Source organism: Betta splendens, chromosome 24 (assembly GCF_900634795.4).
Source record: "Betta splendens chromosome 24, fBetSpl5.4, whole genome shotgun sequence".
Lineage (NCBI taxonomy): Eukaryota > Metazoa > Chordata > Actinopteri > Anabantiformes > Osphronemidae > Betta > Betta splendens.
The window spans coordinates 4,087,161-4,112,538 of record NC_040901.2 but is presented as its reverse complement, the minus strand read 5'-3'; the positions used below and the strand labels follow the sequence as shown (position 1 = coordinate 4,112,538).

The following is a 25,378-nucleotide window of genomic DNA, read 5'->3' as shown; positions in this document are numbered from 1 at the left end:
GCAGTCTGTCGGCCATCTGTCCGTGCCTCGACAAAAAAAAAAAAAATGCAACCGCTGGGAAGAAAGTAATGAAATGTAAAAAGTTTTTTTTTAATTTTATTTTTTAATCTTTTAATTAAGATATTTTGGAAAGACGTATAAATAAGCGATCAGGTTGCATTTTACCGTAAAATTGTAATGTAGGAATTGAGGTAATAGGATCGATTACAATGTCAAAATGCATAGCATTAACAATAACAATTAATTCCCAGATTAAAAATCAAACGAGTCTATTTACATAGAATCGATTCATAATTCATCACTTTACAAAGTTTGGTTTACACTTCACAGAAAGTGCAACATATCCCACATGAAAGAAACACTTTTTATGTCATACATCAATAGATTTAGCGTTTTAATTAAATCTTAATAGCTTTAATAGCAGCAATAGACAGTGAAAAACACTCAAATATAAGTAGCATTTTTTTCAGCCTGCTATAGATCTATTTAAATGTATCACAGGTGCTGCATGTCTCCGTGTCGGTGCAAGCTTGTTTACCTATTGAGGAACACGAAATGCAACAAAAACCTTATTTTAAAAGCAATTCTATTTTTTACTATGGGGGACATTCTCGCTTTAGCGCCATCCTGAGGAGCTTCCAACAAACAGCCAAGTAAATTCAGCAAGTGTCCTCCCGTGCGCTCACTCCTCCTCCGCCACAGTCGCCGTCTCATCTCTGAGACTCAGTCAACATAATAATTTTTCAGATTCTTTACGTGAACCCACCATGAGTGAAACATGTTTGCTTTATATCTACAGAGCTTGGGCGACATTATATCAACCTGGCCCCTGCCTTTGTTCGGCCGTCTTTTTAAATATTAACAAGTTGTCATGTCATCTGTGACTGGACGAGAGGAGAGATTTCCTGGAGCACAGTGGGTAAGTCGCCCTTTATCCCTATGCGCACATTTTGTTAATATTCTAAGTTATTAATCTGTCTGCGCACTTTTACATATGAGGAATATCGCTGCAGCGCTAAAAAACATTTGGGTGTGGTTACAGTTGTCCATGCCGATTGATCTCTAATTTCCCACAGCCGGAACCCACACACATGCTGGTTATGTGTAATGGTCTGATCCCCAGAGCTCTAAAGTGCAGCATCACTTCGGCTTTTCTGCAAGTGGTAAAGGCGGACCCTTCCAGTCCACGGAGCGTCCTTCTCCTGAGGGCGCAGCGGGATCCAGGTGCGACCCACGCCGGAATATGTGCCAGAGGGCGGACGCCGTCCCGTCGTACATGTCTCTCCCCGGATCCGTGGGAGAGCGCATCAGGAGGACAATGTTCAGCGGCCGGACCATATGTAGAGGAGCGGCGCCCGCTAATCCGGGCTTTGGCAGGTCCGACGGGAAAGTTGCGTGCTGCGAGAAGTGCTCCGCAACCCTGGTGTCTTTGAAGAAACAAGCCCTGAGCCTCGCTGTTCACCATCACTTCTCCTGCAAGGTCAGTAACTGTGATGCGCCCACTGGACCTAGTGCACGACTATAAGCCGCGGCTCATTCTGGCTCATACTCACTTTTTGTGAGGGATTGTCGGGCGTTTTTGCACAAGCGCCGTGCAAAGTGAGGTAGACAGGTCCTCTCACCAGGTGGGGGTATAGGGTTTCAGTTAAATATCACCCAAATATATAAGGATGCTATACAACAAATTCTTTATGCAGCAACTGTAGAAAATCTAAAATAATATAAGTAATTTCTCAACTGTTGCAGTTGCTCAGTTACAGCATTTGGTCCCATCTATACAATGTGAAAATGTGTATTTTTTAGTATTCTATGTTGAAAATTATTATTATATATTATATTAAATATTATATATAAAATTATAATTTTATATATATATATACACAGCTGCATATTATTGATAATGAAGCATTAGGTGCTGCTTTGTTTGACTTTGGCAACACTCATAAGCTAAAACACAATAAAAGCGTGTCACTTATTATGTGGACACATCATTTCACTGCTTCCTACGAAAGAATCCACACCCATACATTTGCGCGACCATCAACATCCGTCACCATCAGCATCCAGCGGCCGAATCAGCAAACCGAGCAGGGGCCAATCTCGTGTGCGTGGTTTTGAATGGGCATGAATATTTCATCCTAACATCCTTGTGTCATCCCTGCCGTCCTCTCCTTGGAGGGAAGTCTGTTTATTTTTGGTCCTCTTCAGTGGGATGGGGCACAGAGTTTAGAGAAAGAGAGAGAGAGGAAGGTGCTTTCTGTGGCCACAGACATGGTCAGTGGAAATCACATAAGCCAGTTAGCTCTTTGCAGGTTTATTGATCTCTGTAGCTCAGTGATGCCATCTTTTTATATGGGATTGCAATCTGACTAAGATGGAAGATGTGGCCAGTGCAGCACATTCCCCACTTCATGTATCTGATATTATTCTCTTATTCTCTATTATCTCTTATTATTAAAGCTCAAATTGATGCTAAAAGTTTCATGGTGGTAGGTTTAAATGATTCTGATTCATAAATTAAGAGAATAATGGGACGTCCTCACGGCTTAATGTTTTATGGATGAATTAGATGTAGTCCCCAACGTTTTACCACCTTTGGAGTTTGAATGGCTTTGTTTTGCATAATAGTTGTTGAGAGCACCTAAAGCGCCCCTCTGGGAGAATATGGGTCAATGTGTCTGTGCCTCACAGGATGGAAGAGGTGGTCGGGGAGTGTGTCAGATGATGGGCGTCAAGGGCAAACAGGACGGAGTGAGATATAAGAATTTGTTGGATGTCATTGGATGAGCTCAATCATTGAGAAGTGATATTTTTGAACCGATCACGTGCCTTCTGGTTTGTGTGCAGTTACATTTTGGGTCAGTGCACTTCCAAAGATGACAAGGGTGGAATTAATCAATACTAAATTCTCCAAGTGCTGCAGCATCTTCCCATGACTCAATTTTCATATGCTCAGTGATCATTTAAATAATTCTTAAACAATATGTGAAGTACTGTTATTGTGTTGTTTGTCAATTACTCTATTGTAAAATTACATCTGCTATTTTGTCTGATTCTGTAGGACTCTGGGGACCTGTCGGTGTTTCTTAATGACAACCTTCGTGTCCACGGTCGTTCCACTGCTGAATTTATGGACAGAGACCGGGAGCAGGGTCAGTGCGGGACCTGCGGTACGAGCCTGAACCAGCTCAAACAACAGGCCGTCCACGTGGCTCTGAGCAGGGGTCAGTCGCTGGCTAAGCCGCCATTCGAACCCGGCCTCAGCACTGGCTCGCCGCTGGGACAAAGCGAGAGAAAGCATGGAGCATCATGGGAAGCTGCTTTCCCTCAGCCGCGGAGTCAAACCTACGATCATCACGGCCCTCGGAGCCCTCGGACCCCTCAGAGGACCCCTCAAACCCTGAGAAGGAAGGGCCTCAAGCTTCCCAACCCTGATATGGACCGATGGGTGGAGGAGCAGCAGCAGCTGGTTGCATCTAAATCCGCGCCCAGCGGGGATCGTGTCACTGCGTTCCCTCATAATCAGGTACCCCTAAAAGCTTCTCTTACCACTAAATCATACATAACATATTCCCCAGCAAGCTTCCCCCCTTTTAATGAGCTGTATGGGTAAAGTAGGTCTTTACGGGTGTGTGTGTCAGCGCGGCAGTGATTCATCGTACCTCATCAGAGTTTAGATCCCATGGCTGAGCCGAGGACGTTGTTTAAAAGTACTTTTGCTAATGGAATGGAATTGGGTCATGATTTACCCTTGTCATAAAAGCTAGCCAGTCAAAAAGCACTTGTGATCAATAGGGGGTTGGTCATATTTAACAGGGTGAATTATGCATTACTGTGATGGAAGCCTCAGCAGATTGAGCCTGTCCTCCTCCTCCTTCTTCTACAGGCTTGGGAAGTGAGAACGGTTTTACATGATGCTGCTTGGCTTTATTTATTTATCACTGCTGATCCTAATGGACAAAAGGGAAATCTAAGCAGAGATTCTGAGACCTGGCGACCTGCTTTATAATAACTTACTAAATAGAATGATTTTACGCTTGCTCAACACCCGCGACTAAATGCAGCACTGGCATGAAATAGAGAGACATAGTATGAAAAAATTAATTTGCAAAATCAAGAATACAAGAATAAAATAACCCATAACCAGCATGTGTGTTGTTCTATCTTCTACCTGAGCTAATGGAAAGCTGGAAAGTTAAACTTCGTTACACATCCAGTACTGAACCTTCTGTGGATACTGGCGCTGGTACATGGTTGGATACTTGGTACTGCAGCATCTGCTGTGATCCAGATCCCCATTACAGTCAAGTCAAGTAGCTCTATTTCTCCAGCAATTAATCTAAAGCTATTAATAAAATGTTGGAAAGCAAGAATGTGAACGATGATGGGCTTTTGGATAATTGAGTTTCTGAAATTTAAGGTTTGAGATTGATAGACTGAAAGTACAATTAGTGAAATATGCAATATTTGAATTGAATGTGTTTAATCTTAAAGCTTTTTTATGTCAGACTCTCGGCCCTAAATCCTTTTCTCTGACGCTGATACCAGCTTAATTTTCTCTAGTACTGTATGAGATTGTTCTCACTAGTACTATGCGCTAGTTTTGTTTTTGTTATTGCTACAATGTGATATAACTAAAAACAGCAAGCTTGAATAAAAATATTAAATTGAGTGTAACATGCATGAAGTCTAAAATGTAGGTACGCATACGGGGAAGCAGGGTCCCAGGTGGTCAACAGGTGTCACATACAAACCCTGAGTCAGCTGTTTAGTTGACAAGTGACAGTTTTAAGGAAAACAGTAATTGAAGGAGGTAGGAGGTAGTAAACGATCAGAGGTTGTAATTAACCTGTTTTTCTTAAATGCCTCTTATAATCAAATCAATAACGTTACATCGTCTTGCTCTAATAAAACTGTCCTGGTCTGAGTGAGACTGTATAAGAAATTAGCCAGCTGGGTCCGGGATGGGAGCAAATCAATACAAAATGAGAGTAGGGAAAGCAGAGAGGAAACAAAAGAAAGGTACTAAACAAATGGATTGCAAGAAGAGATGGAAGGCGGGAGAACGGATCGAAAGGATGATGGAGTGGAGCGAGATGATAGAAGAGAGCATATAGGGTGAAGTAAATATATAACAAGGGGCAGAGATGATGGGTTGGAGGTATTATACAGTAGAATATATTTATCATACATGACAGTTTCTCCCTTTTCTCCATGTTTTTTGTGGAACAAATTGGCTGTTTGTACTTGCGTGCCATTAAAAGGAAAAACTGAAGCGCAGTTGTTATCTTGCCTTAAAAAGGCCGAGACGCGGAGCAGACGTGGCGTAAGAGCGGCCCGGACGGTGACCTCACCGCTCACACGCAGCGGCCGTGAACGAGCGGAGCCGGGCTGAAATAACTCGACCCGAGGCTGCGGTGCCGAAGGACCACTTCAGCTTCCAGTCGTGTTTTATTTGCACACTCTTGCTGTGACAAAAGCCCATTTTGGAGCAGGCGTGTAAGCGAATTTACACATTAGGATTCTAATAATGAGCTTTTGTCACCTCTCAGACAGCAGATGACGCAACACTGGGCCGTGGTGACGCTGGAGCTGTGGAGAAAAGCTCGAAGCTCCCTCATTTCTCCAGAGTAGTGACCATTGCCAACACGGCTGCGATGTCCTTTTTGGCCAGGTAACGTCTACGTGTACATTTTATTGGATCTTTATTTTGCTCTATTACACCACAAACGTCAGCCTTGACACGACTCCCGCCCTCTTCCCTGCAGGGCAGCCGAGAAGCTCAGCCTGATGAGGAAAAAAGGCCAGGCTTCCGATGCAGCTCCCGCTCACTTCTCCACCTGCTTCAGGGAGATCATCCAGAAACACCCACCCTCCATGCCCCCCTGCCTGCAACAAGCTGCCACCAGGACAAAAGACTCACCCAGCGTTGGCAAGGTAGAACCCAGGACCTTAAATTCCAATAGAGTGAAAAGATGCATTTTAATTCACATTAAATAAGCAAACTACCTGCAGATCCCATAGATGTGGTTTATAAAAGGACAGGAATGTGGTGTTTTATGTTTAGAGACTCGACCCAGCAATAGTTGTGATAAGAAAAAGGTGACCTAATATCATATGGTTACCTCATTCATTCATTTATCATTAACCTGTACAGTAGCTTGCAGCCATTATGCTCACAGCACAGATTGTAAGATTTCAAATTCTTCTTCAAATTCTCACCACACGATCTATGCCATGATATGAAATGAAATACAAAATATATGCTGAATTCCATCCACCCTCAGCCACAACCACCACCTTGCTTTACGTTTTACCGCCCATGCTGCAGAGTGAAGCGATCACAGTCAATCTGGAGGAGATCCTATATCAGTCCTCCTTCGTGATACACTGAAACGCGGCGCTAATGTCTCCATCTTTTTCCTCCCCTCCTCTGGGGGGAACCAGGGAAATCAATATGGCTGCGTGCCCTTCCCTTGTCTCAGCTACATAGACTCTTGGGTTTAGTCTAGAGTTACAGATAAGGGATTTAGATAGACCAATACCGCCGAGCCACACCTGCCGGGGCACTCAGCGTTGTTTGCAAGAATATTTACTGTGCTGTGATGGAGGGTGGAGGCTTTTCTCTACCTTTAAACGAGGCCCTGTTGCATAATTCAACCATCGTAAATAGAGTGTGACACATGGTCAATAATGACGGGGAATCACTTTTTGCACTGGGTATTAAAAGGATGAGGGAGAAAGAAAATCATTCACTAACACCGGGAACTTGTCCTGTGGCAGATACTGTAGAAGATGGCTTTCAGTGGTGGATGATGTCATAGTGATGTAATGCAGTGCTGCAGGATTTCAAGGAAACCACATTGGACTGGGTGTTGTGGCACACGGGCTTCTGTGCAGACCTGAATCCTGATTATGATTCACATTATAATTGGTTTATATGCCCTAACATGGATCATTATCTTGTGAGGTGAGTGTTGTCTTCATGCAGACCTACGAGTCTTGGCTGTCAGAGTTCGAATGTAACTTGATTTAGGGCCTTCAATCCTCTAAATCCTGAAGTTCCTGTACAGAGCTGCATTAAGGAATTAATGTCAGGACATAGAGAAATATTGCAGGAGCTGTGCATCGCCATGCAGTCATAAGGGCACGTATAGCTTCTAATTAGATCAGCTGACTGATAACTGCAGGCAAAGGCAAACACATAGCCGAGGCAAAGGAATAGATCATATTATGGGATAGGAAGCAGTTTTGAACATTCACAGTGAAGTGCAGCATCTTAAACTCAACAATGCTCAAGTCTAATCCTTTATCCCAGGCACAGGATTTTTGCAGTAAACCTGACTAGCAGTTTAGCATAGCATGTAGCGTGTTAGCGTGGGCTAAATGCCACATTGGGATGGATATATGTATATATAAGAGTATACACTCTTATAAAGTAAATACTAGAATGCCTTAAAAGTGGGAGGCGCCCGGGAGCATTTTAGTAGGTACCAGGTCCACCATGCTAAGTCAGTGTGTTAGGAATTATCATACATTTTGTAGCAATCCGTATTTTAAATATTCACTGTATATTCTGACAATAGCTGTCTTTTCCATTGGCTGTGGTGTACAGGTCAAAGTCGTGCTGAGGGTGAACCCAACACTCTCAGCGGGCCAAGGACAACCACCTGTTCTCTGGACCGACCCGTCCAAGAAGAGAATCACCATAATGGAACCACTCAGCATGATCAAACCTCACGCTACAATGACGCTCGGCCGGGAAGGCAAACATTTCCTGAAGACCTTCAACTTTGACTCTGTCTATAATCAGGAGTCCAGCCAGGTTTGGGTCATATTTACATATTGTATTACTTAGATCTTTATACTGATACGCATGCACGTGTTTGTACAGCTAACTGATGTAACAGGCTCCTGTTGTTGCTTTTTCATCCGTTCTCAGCATTCAGCATGCATTTTCCCATCTATACGCTCCGCGCTCTCTCTATCTGATGACCTGAAAACTGATAGGGCCCCGATAGCCGCCACAATTACACAGTCCATCAATTACATCCAACTTTCTCCGAGCTCTGCTTACAGTATCTGGGCCCAGGGGAATGTGCCCGCTTCCCTCGTCTGCCTCGGCTCTCCCATTTCATTGGACGCGCAGATGAGTCACGAGCTGCTCGCTGTCCTTTGTTCTGTCTGGCCAGGCCGAGGTGTGTGCGGGCGTCTTGGCTGATGTCATCCGCTGCGTGCTCAGCGGCAGCGACGGCTGCGTCCTGGGTTTGGGATGCGACGACGTGGGTGAGTAATGGGTCACGAGGCCACAGGTTAAAATCTGGAGACGAGAGTGGGATGCTTTTATCTATGCTTAAGGGCCATTCATCCTCCCTCCTCATCCCGTCCCTCCTGCCATCATTCACTCTTTCTTTATCACTTAAAATCCCTGTCTCCATTTTCTCTCGGTGTCCCCTCATCCATCTTGATACACATCTCCAACATTCTTACTCCTTAGCTTTCTCTCGTTGGCCATTTATCCCGTTTACCGTCTTCTTCCTTACACGGTAGCGGCATCAAAGTGTTGTCTTTTCAACTCTCCCATTCTTGGCCATTCATCTTTCACCTGTAACTTCGTGAATAAAAGCCTATTCATCAATTATGCACCACACAGCTTTTTAAAACCTCCACATTGCCTGATTCCCTGACATTTCAGCATCACGCATAAAAAGACACAAATATTTAACTTTATTTTGATCTCGGAGGGGAGTCTGAAAAGCGAAATGTGCCGTAATATGTTGATGCTAGAGAGATGGAACCTTGCACTTAGGATCAGTGGAGAGGTTTAATAGATTTATGGCACGTGCACACACACACAAAGACACACGCGCACAGACGCACACACAGGACAGGGTCTCCTTGGAGCTGCTGCGTTTTCACGTGACGCCACTCTCCGTAAACCTGATTGAATTATTTAGCCAATACAGACTACATGTGGCCCACAGCCAGCGGATATCAATCTCGTCCACAGAATACTATTCTCCCTGAATAACGGCGGGCGGCTCAGCCTTTAATTGGAGTAAACCAATTCTCTTATCCTCATTCAATTAGAGTTTGGATAAGAGTAAAACAGACCCATAACTCTAAACTAATGTGGGGCAAAAGTGCACTAAGAGACGCAGCATGGCACTGATCCCTGAGATCCCTTTCTGACTTGATATACTTTAGATTAAACTGAATATTATGAGGTCAGAATCTTGATGTTTAGTGTGCAGCTACATGCTCACATTTGTGTGGTCTTTTTTCTCATCCTAATTTGCCCTTTTCTATAAATAATCTACTGAATAAATAATAATTTAATAAGTTTATTAGATGAAAAACAATTTAAGCAAATTATGGTTTTTAAAATTTCCTTAATGAGTCTTTTTCTGATTCAAGACCCTTAAGAAAAGAAATAAAGTGAAGATCTTCTGAAAACAATATATATTACATTACATTACATACATAACTGCAGACATTTATGGATAATGCTATGCTGCTGTTAGCTGGATCAGGTCAGACAACCAGGGTAGTAAGGCATCTCAGAGGTACTTGAGGACCATCATGTACAGTGCCGTATGAAGCATGGAGACATCTGTCTGCTCTGTGGTCCTCCTCAGGGTCCTGGTCGAGCATGGTGGGGAGTGATGAGAGTGTCCAGAAGCTGGGGCTGATTCCCTGTGCCATCTCCTGGCTGTACAGCGCCATAGAGCGGCGCAGGGAGAAGACGTGGACCGATCTGAGCGTGTCGGTGTCTGCTCTGGAGCTGTGCTGCGGAGAAGAGGACACGCTGAGAGATCTGCTGGGAGAGGTTCCCTCATCGGACAATATCCAGGACAGCCCGAAGGCTCACATCAAGATCCAGGAGGACCCAATCTCTGGAATACAAGTAAGATGTTAAATGGGCTTTAAATGAAGCTCCTGCTGTCCCTCTGCTCTGTTTAGGCATAAACATGCAGAGGTTCAACAATTCAAACTGGTTATTCCTTGTGAACATAAATCAACCCGAGAGCCAAGCCAACACTTGTGTTGTTGGCAATGCATCAAAGGTGCAATTTGGAAATTAGCATGGAACAAAGTGTTTTCGCAGTTGTGTAAAATGCACGTCGATATGTAAACTAGTAACTGGGTGTGAGGACATAATTAAACCTACTGGCTTACTGCTGATTAAGCCGTTACTGCAGGTGTGTGTGGCTCCTAATACAAAAACATGTTTTATTTTTTAATTTTGTCAGTGAAATGACTGTGTCCTTTATTCCCAGCTACGGAACCACAATCGCGTGAAGGCACCCACCGCTGAGCGCGCTGCTTGTCTCCTGGACGCAGCCATCACAGCCCGTCGGCACACGGACTTCATTAGCTACCTGTGTCACAGTTCTATTATGTTTTTCACTTTTTACGTCCAGCCCCCTCGCACAGACAGTAGCACTATTGGCAAAGGTATTCTTTCCTTTGTTTCCAAATTATCAGATATAATCTACCATAATATAGAAATGTAGAAATATGGAAATGTTCTTCATTTGCATATTTGAAAATTTGCACAGGTTTTTACATATTCTCTGCTCTGATTTACATACTTAGGTTCAAGGGGCCCTGTTAAGTTGACCATGATAGATGTGTGTAGTGGCATGAGGGGGAGCAGCAAAAATCACCCCCCCCATTCTGAACTGGGCCCTATTGTGTTGTCACTACTAAGTGGACATAAAACCACCCCCAACAAGTAAGAACACTACTCTAAAATAGTCAATATGTCAAAAAATGTTTGGAAGTTACTGATACAGATGTCGTCATTCTTGGACATTTGTGTTCACACAGAGGTAATAAGTTGGCAATGCTCCTTCGAGAGTCCTTGGGCCATTTAAACTGCCACATCACAGTGATCGCCCAAGTGGCCGATTCCCTGGCAAACTTTCAAGGGGCCTTGTCCACTGTCCAACTGGCTTCTCGCATCCGCAGGACACAGAAAGGAACAAAGGTGCAGTAGCTGTCCTGTAATGTCACAGTGTCGGTGGTTGAATTTGTTTTTTGTGATATTGGTGTATTAGAACCAAGCCCATTCCTCATACATCTACATTATTTTCTAAGCACTGGATTAATAACTATAAGAACATGCATTTGACAACATCTTTATTAAATTAGAATTAGTGCTTATACCTCTGAAACTGTTGATGTGATACTAACTCCACCCTGAACTTGTATTCACCAGCCATCCACCTCATGTTCTCCTTGTGGGAGGAGTCTGCCTAAAGGAAAGAGAGGCTCTCAGCCTTTGACACTTCGGGCATTCCATTCTACCGATGAGGTCGACGTCGACGTCAATCCCCTTCGTCTGCGTGGCGATGTTGACGAGCGTTCCAGTAGTGACCAGTCTTGTGACACAGTCATCCAAATAGACTCAGGGGGTTTGGTCAAAACCAAATCGTTACCAAAGCTGACACAACCTAAGTTTGTGCCCATCATCCCTTCTTTGCATCACAATAAGGCTGATTTGGACGACCCAGAGTTCACTGCTCTTCTCCAGGAGCTTCTGAGAATTCCTCAAATGCAGGGAGAGAAACTAAAGGAGGACAATGCTCAAGGACATGTTGAGACTTTAAAAGCAGATGTTAAGCCGCCAGTGAGGGACTGTCTTAAATGTGAAACATTTGCTGAGCTTCAAGAGCGTTTGGGCTGCATTGATGGGAGCGAGATGATAATAGAAGCACTCAAAACGTCTTCAAAAGGTGCTTCTGTAAACCATGGCGCAACCAAATCCCAACCCCAGAGACCAACAGGGAAACAGAAGGACACCACCTCATCAAAGGCGTTGTTGAATCAGGGGATAGGCTGCAGTCAGGCCTCCACTGGGGAAATGCAAACAGATGGTGCCTTCCCTGGAGATAGCTTTCAGAGAGAGGATTCAGGCCTGTATGACTGCGAGGAGTGCAGTGCGACCAGTTCTAGTGAGGAACTACTGAATCAAGCTCTCAATCTGAACACAAACTGCCGCTCTGATCTTACCAAAGATGGAAATCAGAAGTCAGGTGACAAACTCTCTTCTCAGGACTTTGATACGGATGCTCAGGGCAAGTCTATCACCGCTTCCTTCCAGTATCCAAGAAAACAAGAGAGTTCCGAAGCTGCTGATTGGTTCAAACAAGACAAAAGGGCCTCACCTGTGGGCAAAAGCTCTCCCATATCTCCCTCCTCCTCCTGTTCCTCCTCCCAATCCCTGGCTACTAGTGTCATACATCAGGAGGTCCTACCTAATGACCCTACAGAGGATGTTAAGGAAGTGAAAGCTACTATCACAGTGACTGTTCAGCAGCCTCTGGACCTAAAAGGTCAAGATGAACTTGTCTATTCCATGGTAGAGGAGGTAACCATCAGTGGTGCGTTGAATAAAGGGAGGACAGGTGGAAACATTATTTGTATCAGAGACACAGCCGAGTCACAGGGTCAAGCGTCTACTTGCTTGAAACCAATTAGGATCATTAGCAATGTCAGTGAAGAATCTGCAACTGCACAATCCACTGACACAAGAAGTTCTGTCGTTCAGCCTCTAACCACAGAAAACGTTGGAGAGAAGCCCCACAATCAGCTCCGAAGGGAAAAAAGATTCTTACCGTCATTTATTAATCCCATGCTGATTGATACAGATGTAGACTGTGATTTGGATTGTGCAAAGGAACAAGAAAGGGATAATACTCTTACAAGGGTCAAGTCAGGGCCTGAGCTTAAGAGAAATATCAAAGGCTCTGAGGACAGGAAGAAGAGTGGAGCTGATGCCTCAGAGGTACACCTAAAAAAGCCAGTCAAAAAGGCAAATGACTCAATTATTAACCAAATTTCGTATGACCCAATTATCTTGAAAGGGTCAGCATTCGGAGATGACGCTGAACAAAGTAAAACATGTGGAAAGCAACCAAGAAGTAAAGAGAAGAGACAACCTAGAGCCAGGGAGCATTTTTATTCCACTAACACTCAACAAAGCTCAGAGGAGGGAGAAGCCGTGTGTACATTTGTGGAGAATGCCCTCAGGGGCACTGGTGTTCCACCTGGTTGCCACGAAACCATTGCTGCTTCTTTTCAAACGGGCAGTTTGCCTAGAGTTTGGCGAAATGCCAACCACCAGGAGCGCTACCACGGCAGCCACGTGGCACACAACCAGAGAAGGGTGACATCATCCAACCCCTGCAGCCCAGGGGTAACGCTGGAAAGGAGGCAGGGCAGACAGCATTCCCTAGTTAACCGCAGCCTCCACGTCTCTTCTCCTTGGGAATATGGACCCGAGTACAAACAGGATGCTAGTAGTACGCACAGGAAGGGAGACGGGCCTTTTCTTGAGAGTTCAAGTCCAAACATGAAACGCAGTAACCTGAGTGGGAGGCTGAAGTCGCCCACTGAGCACAGTGGCAGACTTTTCAGTGCCAAATTGGAGCAGCTGGCCAGTAGAACCAATTCCCTTGGAAGAACCCCAAGGGACTTCCCAAGCCTGGATCGAGGGAGCAGCAACACGTCTATGAGCTCTAAGGGAAGCTCCAAGGGAAGTATTGAAGGGACATTCAAGAGAGCTTATAAAGGAAACGAGGGGAATTGCACCTTGCCGAGGGCCAGCAGGAGTCCCAGGAAGCATCCTCGATCAGATCAGAGCCATCACTTCTTCCCGCCGGAAAGCCACGCACCTCAAGCTACCAAGCATTCCCATTCCAAGCTGTCTGCCGTTGGGAAACTTCGGATTGCGAGCCCCAAAGTCCGCCGACTGTCCGCCCCCAGCGTCAAGAATCTTCCTCACAAAGGCCTGCGGCAGTCCATCAGCCGCAGCGCCAGCCTCTCCCCTGACTGTAAAGCTGTCAGCTTTGAGAGAACATCCTCCTTTTTCTCTTCCTCCCCTCCTCGGTCTTTCCATTCCATCAGCAGGACGCCGAGCCAGAGCTCCACGTGTTCATCCACAAAATCTGCCATCCAGGGGTTCCTCAACGGCCGGGTCTCAGATCTGATTAAGGAACGGGCTGCCAGCCCCACTTTAGGGGGAGCGGACCACATGACCAGCCTTCCCTCGCCATACAGCCAAGTGACTGCCCCCCGCATGCCCGATCACATGAGCGGACATGCCAGCGACACCACCAGTGTTCTGAGTGGTGACCTGCCACCAGCCATGGGAAAGACCTCCCTGTACTTCTCTAACAGGAACAGTGGGGTGAGCAGCGGATACGACAGTATGGTGAGGGACAGTGAAGCCACAGGCAGCAGTACCTCAAACAGAGGGTCTGTCAGCGACAGGAGTGGCTCTGTCCTCAGCATGACACGCAGCAGTCGGTCCTCTAGGAAAAAAGGCAGCGCAGGTAAAACACCTGGAATATCTGGCCTTTTATGAACTGAGCGTGACACGTGTCTTCTGGAAACAACAGAACCATGTCCATTCTCATGTGTGTTGATGTTTATGGCCAAATTTAAACACTCTAAGGTGGGGATTTAGGCATTTTTCAGACTAGCTGAGCCCTCACATCAACCAGTTGTTTACACAAATCTAAAATGAGTTTTCAACACACATAAGAAACCCAGTTGAAGGCAGATATATTGTAATACAAATGTAAAGCAAAGCTTCATTTATTCCATGAAAAACAGTTTCTACAGCCCTTTTTTTCATATTTTTTTAATTTGCAATCTGGTCACATAACATTTTAATGTGACATCAATTGGAGATGACACACATCTGTAGACTGCAGCTAGACCTAGTTTTTTATAAAGTCTGCTTCAGCAGGTCATCATTAATATATGAACCCAGCGACGGCACTTACTAATGGATGCATAAATGCGTAAAGTTAAGTGCATTTGTCTGATATAGCGAATTGTAGTGTGTGAGCGTGTGCATGCTAAGTCCACTTGCTAATGGAACAATATGCTGAGAAATGTCTGCAACCATTTTGTTTTCAAAACATGGTTATTACAGTGCTGACGGCGGTAATGAAGAAATAAATGCAGATGATGCGTTTGTCGGATGAACTTGAATAAATTGGTTGCTGAAATTCTAGCTGTATATAATTTCTGCTTATACACACACATTAGAGTTAAAACACATCTCCAGAACAAGGATATTGTGTTTTTTTTGTTATAAATAATATTGTAGCCTCAAGGTGATGGTCTAGACATCAGTTAGTTGGCAATACTAATGTATGATAGCAGTGCAAACACACTAGTGTAGATCTGTGAACACCACAAGCAGGATTGTGAGTTTGTATAAAACAATAACAGAATATTTATGTTGCTGAATTCATGAAGACATTGCAAATAAAGATTCTGTACCAAAAATCTTAATTTGCTAAAAGCTGACAACAAGCCTAGCTGTAAAATAATCCTTTATTAGTTATATTATTATTTCTTAGTTTAAAATGAATTTTTCAGCGTGTATATTCGGACAGTTTCAGAAAGAGAGCACAAAGACCGCTGGTTGAGATGCAGCCTCTCACTGCACTTCTGGCCTCACCCTGCTGTAGGTTCACACCAGCGTCGTCCCTCCCACGACACGCGTCTGCCCCCGAGGCGCTCGGCCAGCGGGCTGCGGTCTCGCTGGGCGGCTCTCGAAACGCCAGAGGCCTGCGAGATCAAGGTGTACGAGATCGACAATATGCAGAGGCTGCAGAAAAGAGCAGGTGCTGGCAAACAGGTGCTGGGTTTGTTGTGAATCCTTGGGTGGTTAAAGGACAACCACAGCTGGTAACCTATGGGACTGTGCCCCTAAACACTATATTATACTCCTGCACATCGAAGGGCTACAGTTAGGTTATTAATATTTAAATAATTTTTTTTATCTGATCAAAGTGATTTAGAAAGTGCTCTGGAAACATAGTTGTTTATTTCTTTGGTTATGCACAGACTTAAAGCTGTATTCATTGCACTTTAAGGTACATCATAAAGCATTCACATTATAATCAGTCAATCACAGTACAACCTTAACTAATACAAATGGTGTTGTCATAATGAATAAAAGCTAATGTATCCACATGCTTGCGTCATGTTTAATAAGTCTGCACATATTATTGTAGTGAAAAGAAAATAATACAGTAAACAAACTATTAAAAAAACACATCTGGGTTTGTTTGGGTCCTTGGAGGAAAATCCGAATGCAGAGGTGAACGATACTGACACTGCTCTGTCAAAAGGTGATGCTGGTAAATATTCCTGTAGTTGCAGTGAAGTGATGCATCATGCATCTGGTTAAAACAGTGTAAGGCAGCTAAACAATTGCCTGCCCAGTGACCCAGGGTGCGTTAATGGCAAATACAGTGAGCTCCCACCTTACATTTAAACATGAAATGCACTCGCAAGCAACATCTGCTGCATATGGTGATGTCATGTCCCTGGGATGCGAAGGTCTGGCCTCCTGAGACTCTTCCCCTCCTCCACCAGTCTCTGGCTCCGCAACTTTGATACAATTTTAATGACCACATGGGGAAAACTGGGTCAGTGCTGCAGCAAAGAACAAAGAAAAACAACAAGCTAAAAAACACGGAACTCACCGAAGGCCAAACATTATAACAGTAGAAAGCAAAGCAAATATTGAAATAACAGCATGTGTAATTTATTTATTTATTGGAGGAATATTTTAATAGGAAATAGTAGTAAATATTAAGTAAAATAGGAAATAATCACAATGATGATGCTTCATATTTGGGCTTATTCCTTTAAAATGTGTCTGATTTAAAGTTCAGTGTCTCCTCTGTGTAATGAGGTTCGTATAATCTACTTAGTAGCCTAGCGGCCTGTTATGTTTCACTCCCCAGGGATGCTATTCCGGCCCTCACACGCTGTTTATGAGAAATACAGTGTGTGTGTGAGTGTCTGAACAGAGATTTTACATTCCTTTCAAGGATATACTGTATTATCAAGACAAGTCCTCAGGTTTTTAGGTTGTCTTCATGGATAATTATTTGTTATTAAACTGTTATTAGCTAATTCTGCATACATTTAACAGTGCCACTTTGCTAAAGGGTAAATGTATGCAGTTTTAAAAACACCAGAGAGATGATGTGTATCATAATCTGGAGAAATGACTGTTTTCATTCTGTCAGTGTTTTGATTTTATTGGAGTCAATGCCAGAAACTCCAAAGCTTCCTGGCATAAACCATGTCAGTACATGACATATTAGTGTGTCCTACACTTCATTTGAGCGTGTTCAATAACCATTATGTGCAATATAGACATCAATAAAAGCCATGAAATGTGTTTGTGTGTGTTTGTGTCTTCAGGGGCCCGCGTGCTCCAGCGCCAAGCTAATGTTACGGGAGCAGCGTCAGCAGAGGATCTCAGAGGTCCGGGCCGAATACAACAACCTGAGGAGAGAGCTGGACTGGGCCAAGCACAGCCTGATGCTGGAGCCGGCCAAGTGGAACCAAGAGTGTCAGTCAAAGCGTTCTCTGACTGATCGAGCTTAAAATAACATTGTTCTCATTTTGGAAGTTGCACTACTGAAATAATACAAGCATGTGTTCACAATATTTTATTAAACATTAAGATGTCAAAATACTTAGTAACACACTAGGTGTCCCATCCTGATTACCTTAAAAGTATCTCTGTTTCCCTCACTCGAGTATTTTTCCTAGTTCCTTCCACAAAAGAGAAACTGAGAGATGTTTGAAAAATATAAAAATATTTCCGTGCTTGACGTCACTCTGTGTGTCTCTGTAGTCGACCTGTGGCAGACGTTCCAGGTGGACTCCCTGGTTCATCTGGAGGCTCTTGAGGATGTGACGGCACGGCTGCAGAACAAGGTCAACATCTGCAAGGCTAACATCATGATGGTCACCGCCTTTGACATCACCGCCAGGAGTCGTCACAAGATGAGACGAAGGAAGGCTGCAGAAAGGCTTAAAAGCCAACAGACGCATGGGGGTTCCTCAGACCAGTTTCATTCACAAACAACAGTGAATGGAACAGTTCTTGTAGACTGGGGTTCTGAGACACTTGCATTTTATAGCTCTCCCACTATTCATCTTCACAGGGAGGTCAAAGGTCAGAGACAAACACACACAAAGTGCTGATGCTTAATAATAATAATAATCCATTAGTCAAACCGTTATCACACTTTTAGACACTTTATCATCAGATTCACCTAAAAATAGGCAATTTACCAAAGCATAATTTAGTTTTTGCCCATTAGAGACAAGCACGGCTTCTATTTGCTCTTTAAATGGCCTTAAAGGCAGCTTTGTTTTTCAAGGCACCAGTGAAGGTGCACCACGAAATGCTAACAAGACCTTTTACTTTAGCTCAAGGAGAAACATAACATTTACCCTTTCTGGGAAAAGTGTGGTAGGTATTAAACCAAACAAGTTTGCTCCGAGGTGATGTTCCAAAAATTTATCCTGCAAAATTTCCCTTTAGAGTCTACCCTGCACAAAACTGTAACAACAACACTACCAATTCTTAAAAATTGTTATGTGTAACTATCCTCTTTTAATAGGTCGACATACGTAATCCTGTGTGTAAATTCAGACAGCAAAACCTTTCAACTTTACATAACCTTTTTTCGTAAGCTTAGCACATGGCACCTTGTTTTCTCACTGAGCTTTTAAAAAGGGACGTTGTTCTCTCCCTAAAGATGTTTTGTGGACAGATATTGATGCTAAATACAACAAGTCAAAATAAATGTCTGTAATTAAAATCTTTTGATCTTTTGATACAGTATCTTGGATTGAGGCAGGAAGTGTGGAAGACAAGATGAAAGTGGGTAGAAAATTATGGCAGCAGAAACACCACAGTGATTTTTCCCCCCACTCTATAGATCAACTTACTGCTCAAACACACTAAAGAATAATTAGAGGCACAATACAAATCTGTATTCTACCTTCATCACTGTGCATCATCTGATATGCAAACATTAAAAGTCATTGTGCTGTCACTGACCAATAGAAGACTCAAAATTCAAAAGGCAATGTATTTGTCAATTGGCAATTTAATATGCAATATCGTTTTTCAGTTTGAAAATGCACTGTAGATTCATCCATCACTGGACACTTTTAGCAGATAGTATTTGCAAGTTATGGCAGTTTAATACCTACATTAATACTGTAGCTTTATGTCTTTACAAGGCGGAGCGCACAGACACCACCTATGACCCACCAGCACACGGGCCTGTCTGACAGTGGAGGACACTGGACAGACAATTTGTCATGATCCGTGTCTTTGTTTCTAGTTGTTCCCTGTTTTCACGTCATGTCCTGCTTGTCTTATTTTGGTTCCAGTTTCCGTTTCCTGTTTTATTTTGGTAGTCTCCCGGTCTCTGTTTTGTGTTCTAGCTTTACTTCCGGTTTCTTGTCTTGTCACAGCTGTCCCTGCTCATTACCCACACCTGCACTCTGTTAGTCATCAAGTCACTGTGTATTTAACCACCACCTGTGTCCTTAGTTCCCTGCCAGATTGTCGTATTCGAGTTCCCTGAGTGTTCGTGTTTGATGAGTTGAGTTCCCTGAGTGTTCGTGTTTCCCGTGTCCTGTTCCTGTCTGTATCATGTATCCTGCCCGACCCTGGATTGTCTACTTACCGTGAGTTTTTGCCTGTTCCCTGTCTGTACCTTCGCCGAGCCTTTTCGTGTATGACCTGGACCGTCTGACCGTGCCTTTAAGAATAAACCTTTTGTGGATTATAATATCGCCTCCGTGCTGTGCATGTGGGTTCGCCGTCTGCCTGCCCGAGTCCCTGACAGAACAATCTGGCCACACTTGGACCCAGCCAGCACTTAGCCTCCGGTCAGGTCAGTGACTGTTTTTCCTTTGTTTTTACGGCAAATATAACTCCCCCGCGGAAGTATGGTTTCGGTTTCATCCTCTCCGCCTCGTCGGATCGTCGTGCCTGCACCAACCTGCCCAGCTCCATGGTTATTTCCCTGGGAGGATTTCCTGCTCTCACGCGGTCCTCAGCCTCCAGTTCAGCCGCGCGCTGCTCAGTCTCCAGTTCAGCCGCGCGCTGCTCAGTCTCCAGTTCAGCCGCGCGCTGCTCAGTCTCCAGTTCAGCCGTGCGCTGCTCAGTTTCCAAGTCAGCCGCGCGCTGCTCAGTTTCCAGTCCAGCCGCGCGCTGCTCAGTCTCCAGATCAGCCGCGCGCTGCTCAGTCTCCAGTTCAGCCGCGCGCTGTTCAATCTCCAGCTCAATCGTGCTTTGCCCAGTCTCCAGCTCAATCGTGTTTTGCCCAGTCTCCTGCTCAATCGTGTTTTCCCCAGTCTCCAGCCCAAGCTCCAGACGCCGCGGCCCCGTTTCACCATGCGGATCCCGGTACAGAGGTCCGGTCCACACCGCGCCCAGCGCCTCAAACGACGGACAGTCGCAGCTGCTCCGGACGGCGACGGCGGCGGCGCGGGTCCAGGATCCCGGGTCCCGCGGTCTCGGTCATGGGGACCGAGCAGCCTTCTTCCCCGACAGAGGAGCCCCTTAATTCTCTGACTGACTGTGTCCCTCTGATAACAGGCATCCCAGACAGCGTCGCCCGACGGGTCCACCTCCTCTGCTCTCCTCCAGTTGCCTTTCTCTTCGCCCACCTCATGAACACCGCCAATTCGGCTACAGACCAGGGCGCGAGAGAACAACTGTTCGAGGAAGCAGCCACTCTCGTCCGGAGGGAGCCTGCCCTGCGTGAGGCCCTGCAACTCCCGGGCCTGCAGCCAGCGGTCGCTTCATGCCCCACCTCTCAGTCAGGTCAGCCGTGTGTTACTCATGCCCCGGTGCAGCCCTGTCGTCTCCAGGTCCCAGCCCAGTCGAACCTAGTCCAGACCCCAGATCAGCCGTGTGTTGCCCAGACCCCAGATCAGCCGTGTGTTGCCCAGACCCCAGATCAGCCGTGTGTTGCCCAGACCCCAGATCAGCCGTGTGTTGCCCAGACCCCAGATCAGTCGTGTGTTGCCCTGACCCCAGTTCCGTCCTTGTCCCCGTCAGAGGGCGCCGTCCGTCTGACGACTGTTAACCCCACCCAATCAGGCCCGACGTCTCCCCCGTCGAGCTCGGCAGCTGTAAGCTGTCATGCCAGCTCCGGAGGGGACGCCGCTCCAGTCCCTGTCGGCCATGTTGCGGTCGTTCTAGTTCCTGTCGGCTCCTCAGAGGAGGACGCCGTCCCTGTTCCCGTCGGCCATATTGAGGCCGTTCTAGTTCCAGTTCCTGTCGGCTCCTCAGAGGAGGACGCCGTTCTAGTTCCTGTCGGCCAAGTAGAGGCCGTTCCAGTCCCTGTCGGCCATGTTGCGGTCGTTCCAGTTCCTGTCGATCCGTTAAAGGTCGTTCCTGTCCCTGTCGGCCATGTTGAGGTCGTTCCAGTTCCAGTCGGCCATGTTGAGGTCGTTCCAGTTCCAGTCGGCCATGTTGAGGTCGTTCCCAGTCCAGTCGGCCATGTTGAGGGTCGTTCCAGTTCCTGTCGGCCATGTTGAGGTCGTTCCAGTTCCTGTCGGCCATGTTGAGGTCGTTCCAGTTTCCTGTCGGCCATGTTGAGGTCGTTCCAGTTCCTGTCGGCCATGTCGAGGTCGTTCCAGTTTCCTGTCGGCCATGTCGAGGTCGTTCCAGTTCCTGTCGGCCATGTCGAGGTCGTTCCAGTTCCTGTCGGCCATGTCGAGGTCGTTCCAGTTCCTGTCGGCCATGTCGAGGTCGTTCCAGTCCCTGTCGGCCATGTTGAGGTCGTTCCAGTTCCTGTCCCTGCCGACCAAGTTGAGGTCGTTCCAGTCCCTGTCCCTGCCGACCAAATTGAGGTCGTTCCCGTAGGCCGAGTAGAGGGCGTTCCCGTAGGCCGAGTAGAGGGCGTTCCCGTAGGCCGAGTAGAGGGCGTTCCCGTAGGCCAAGTAGAGGGCGTTCCCGTAGGCCAAGTAGAGGTCACCCCTGTCTCTGACCCCGTTCCTGTCGACCCTGTAGCGGTCGTTCCAGTCCCGTTCCTGTCGACCCTGTAGCGGTCGTTCCAGTCCCCGTTCCTGTCGACCCTGTAGCGGTCGTTCCAGTCCCCGTTCCTGTCGACCCTGTAGCGGTCGTTCCAGTCCCCGTTCCTGTCGGCCCTGTAGCGGTCGTTCCAGTCCCCGTTCCTGTCGGCCCTGTAGCGGTCGTTCCAGTCCCCGTTCCTGTCGACCCTGTAGCGGTCGTTCCAGTCCCCGTTCCTGTCGACCCTGTAGCGGTCGTTCCAGTCCCCGTTCCTGTCGGCCCTGTAGCGGTCGTTCCAGTCCCCGTCACCCGTGGAGCCGCAGCGCCCGCCGGTCCCCAGGAGGAGGTCGCGCTAGCCGTAGTTCCTGCGCACCTCCAGGAGGAGGTCGCGCCAGTCGCAGTTCCTGCGCACCTCCAGGAGGAGGTCGCGCCAGTCGCAGTTCCTGCGCACCTCCAGGAGGAGGTCGCGCTAGCCGCAGTTCCTGCGCACCTCCAGGAGGAGGTCGCGCTAGCCGCAGTTCCTGCGCACCTCCAGGAGGAGGTCGCGCTAGCCGCAGTTCCTGCGCACCTCCAGGAGGAGGTCGCGCTAGCCGCAGTTCCTGCGCACCTCCAGGAGGAGGTCGCGCCAGCCGCAGTTCCTGCGCACCTCCAGGAGGAGGTCGCGCTAGCCGCGGTTCCTGCGCACCTCCAGGAGAGGTCGCGCTAGCCGCAGTTCCTGCGCACCTCCAGGAGGAGGTCGCGCCAGTCGCAGTTCCTGCGCACCTCCAGGAGGAGGTCGCGCCAGTCCCGCAGTTCCTGCGCACCTCCAGGAGGAGGGTCGCGCCAGTCGCAGTTTCCTGCGGCACCTCCAGGAGGAGGTCGCGCCAGTCGCAGTTCCTGCGCACCTCCAGGAGGAGGTTGCGCCAGTCGCAGTTCCTGCGCACCTCCAGGAGGAGGTTGCGCCAGTCGCAGTTCCTGCGCACCTCCAGGAGGAGGTTGCGCCAGCCGCAGTTCCTGCGCACCTCCAGGAGGAGGTTGCGCCAGCCGCAGTTCCTGCGCACCTCCAGGAGGAGGTTGCGCCAGCCGCAGTTCCTGCGCACCTCCAGGAGGAGGTTGCGCCAGCCGCAGTTCCTGCGCACCTCCAGGAGGAGGTTGCGCCAGCCGCAGTTCCTGCGCACCTCCAGGAGGAGGTCGCGCCAGCCGCAGTCCCGGCGCACCTCCAGGAGGAGGTCGCGCCAGCCGCAGTCCCGGCGGACCCCCAGGAGGGGGTCGCGCCCGCCGCAGTCCCGGCAGACCCCCAGGAGGGGGTCGCGCCCGTCGTAGTTCTTGCCGACCTCCAGGAGGGGGTCGCTCCCGTCGTAGTTCTTGCCGACCTCCAGGAGGGGGTCGCTCCCGCCGTAGTTCCTGCCGACCTCCAGGAGGGGGTCGCTCCCGCCGTAGTTCCTGCCGACCTCCAGGAGGGGGTCGCTCCCGTCGTAGTTCCTGCCGACCTCCAGGAGGGGGTCGCCTTCCCGCCCGTAGTTCCTGCCGACCTCCAGGAGGGGGTCGCTCCCGTCGTAGTTCCTGCCGACCTCCAGGAGGGGGTCGCTCCCGTCGTAGTTTCCTGCCGACCTCCAGGAGGGGGTCGCTCCCGTCGTAGTTTCCTGCCGACCTCCAGGAGGGGGTCGCATCCCGTCGTAGTTCCTGCCGACCTCCAGGAGGGGGTCGCTCCCGTCGTAGTTCCTGCCGACCTCCAGGAGGGGGTCGCTCCCGTCGTAGTTCCTTGCCGACCTCCAGGAGGGGGTCGCTCCCGCCGTAGCTCCCGCCGACCTCCAGGAGGGGTCGCTCCCCGTCCCGGCTCCGGCCGCATCTGCATCGGTTCCTGCGCCCGGCTCCGGTCGCATCTGCATCGGTCCCTGGCGGTCCGGCTCCGGCCGCATCTGCTTCGGTTCCTGCCTCTCGTCGCGGTGGTCCAAGGAGGACGCCGCTGGTTCACGTCTCTCGTCGCGGTGGTCCAAGGAGGACGCCGCTGGTTCCTGCCTCGTCTCTCTGCCTTTGCTTGCCGGACTGGTGGCCTCGCCCTCGGCGCATCCTGCTGCTGGGTTGGCGCTGCCTCCTGCGGCGCCGTCCGCCTCGACTCCTCAACCGCCGGGATCAGCGTCCGCCTGGAGGACGCTGCCATGCGGGGTGGTCCCCGGGGACATCGTCCCAGCTCAAGGGCACTAAGAGTGCCATCCTGGCTCAGCGGCTGCTGGGCAGGGTCTCGCCACGCCATCACCCTCCGTGAGGGAATCCCTGGACTTTTTTTATTTTCCTGTTCATGGACTTTGAGGTTTTCGTGTGGACTCTTGTTTTGGCCCTCCTCCGGTCCTCCCTCCACCCACCCTGCTCATGTACCTTGAGGGGTAGGGATTCGGTCCCTCCGCCTGGGACCACCCTCCGCCCGCCCTGGTTTGGGGGGGGGGAGGCTTCCGTAGGCGCCGTGGAAGGCGCCATAGGGGGGGGGGTACTGTCATGATCCGTGTCTTTGTTTCTAGTTGTTCCCTGTTTTCACGTCATGTCCTGCTTGTCTTATTTTGGTTCCAGTTTCCGTTTCCTGTTTTATTTTGGTAGTCTCCCGGTCTCTGTTTTGTGTTCTAGCTTTACTTCCGGTTTCTTGTCTTGTCACAGCTGTCCCTGCTCATTACCCACACCTGCACTCTGTTAGTCATCAAGTCACTGTGTATTTAACCACCACCTGTGTCCTTAGTTCCCTGCCAGATTGTCGTATTCGAGTTCCCTGAGTGTTCGTGTTTGATGAGTTGAGTTCCCTGAGTGTTCGTGTTTCCCGTGTCCTGTTCCTGTCTGTATCATGTATCCTGCCCGACCCTGGATTGTCTACTTACCGTGAGTTTTTGCCTGTTCCCTGTCTGTACCTTCGCCGAGCCTTTTCGTGTATGACCTGGACCGTCTGACCGTGCCTTTAAGAATAAACCTTTTGTGGATTATAATATCGCCTCCGTGCTGTGCATGTGGGTTCGCCGTCTGCCTGCCCGAGTCCCTGACACAATTTGCTTGATCGTTTTCTAATTTTGAAAATGTTTACAGACCATGCAATACATAACGGCTGTTCATTTGAATAAAGACACCCCTAAACACAACACAATGAAATGCAATTGATTAAGTATTAATTTAATATATTTTTTACAACATACAATAACCCTACCTATGACTCCAAACTCACTCTGTATAGTGTCATACTGTGCCAACTCAGAGCTTGTGCTCTTTGTGAGACGAAATTTCCCCATTGTGGGATTATTAAAGGTTTTCTTATTCCTATTCTTATTGAATTGTAAAATGTAAAATGCATTTTCAAATTGAACAACGATATTGCATATTGAATTTGCCAATTGACAAATGTATTACGATTTCAATTTTGAGTCTGATAAACCTCAGTACTGCCCACGCTCTCATTGGATTTGTGGATCTGTACATAATTTCAGTTTGATCTGTGCATCTATGTGTGTGCAAGTGAAGAGGCGGTAATGTCTCCTGTGGTAG

General features: G+C 47.7%; 1 protein-coding gene across 4 annotated transcripts; it reads left to right on the top strand.

Annotated features, from left to right (window-relative positions):
- Positions 1 to 24: 24 nt before the first annotated feature.
- kif26bb (kinesin family member 26Bb) lies at positions 25 to 19,646 on the top strand. 4 transcript variants are annotated; one of them, XM_029142220.3, is made up of 15 exons: positions 25 to 919; positions 1,124 to 1,480; positions 3,062 to 3,526; positions 5,553 to 5,674; positions 5,769 to 5,937; positions 7,616 to 7,825; positions 8,193 to 8,286; positions 9,639 to 9,907; positions 10,281 to 10,458; positions 10,600 to 10,738; positions 10,834 to 10,993; positions 11,225 to 14,342; positions 15,495 to 15,664; positions 17,248 to 17,398; positions 17,687 to 19,646. In XM_029142220.3, exons 1-15 carry the CDS (start codon positions 872 to 874, stop codon positions 18,037 to 18,039), a joined length of 6,003 nt encoding a protein of 2,000 aa, XP_028998053.1. In that variant the 5' UTR covers positions 25 to 871; the 3' UTR covers positions 18,040 to 19,646. The 4 variants fall into 4 exon arrangements, with proteins under 4 accessions (XP_028998053.1, XP_028998054.1, XP_028998055.1 ...); XM_029142221.3 differs by having other exon boundaries at positions 1,077 to 1,480; XM_029142222.3 differs by having other exon boundaries at positions 15,495 to 15,650; positions 17,687 to 17,875.
- The last annotated feature ends 5,732 nt before the right edge of the window (positions 19,647 to 25,378 follow it).

What these genes read in the sequence shown, in the direction of transcription:
- kif26bb (XM_029142220.3), top strand. Translation starts at nt 872, where the DNA reads ATGTCATCTGTGACTGGACGAGAGGAGAGATTTCCTGGAGCACAGTGG. An exon ending in GATTTCCTGGAGCACAGTGG is followed by an intron (nt 920 to 1,123) that starts GTAAGTCGCCCT and finishes TCTGATCCCCAG; the next exon opens with AGCTCTAAAGTGCAGCATCA. An exon ending in ACCATCACTTCTCCTGCAAG is followed by an intron (nt 1,481 to 3,061) that starts GTCAGTAACTGT and finishes CTGATTCTGTAG; the next exon opens with GACTCTGGGGACCTGTCGGT.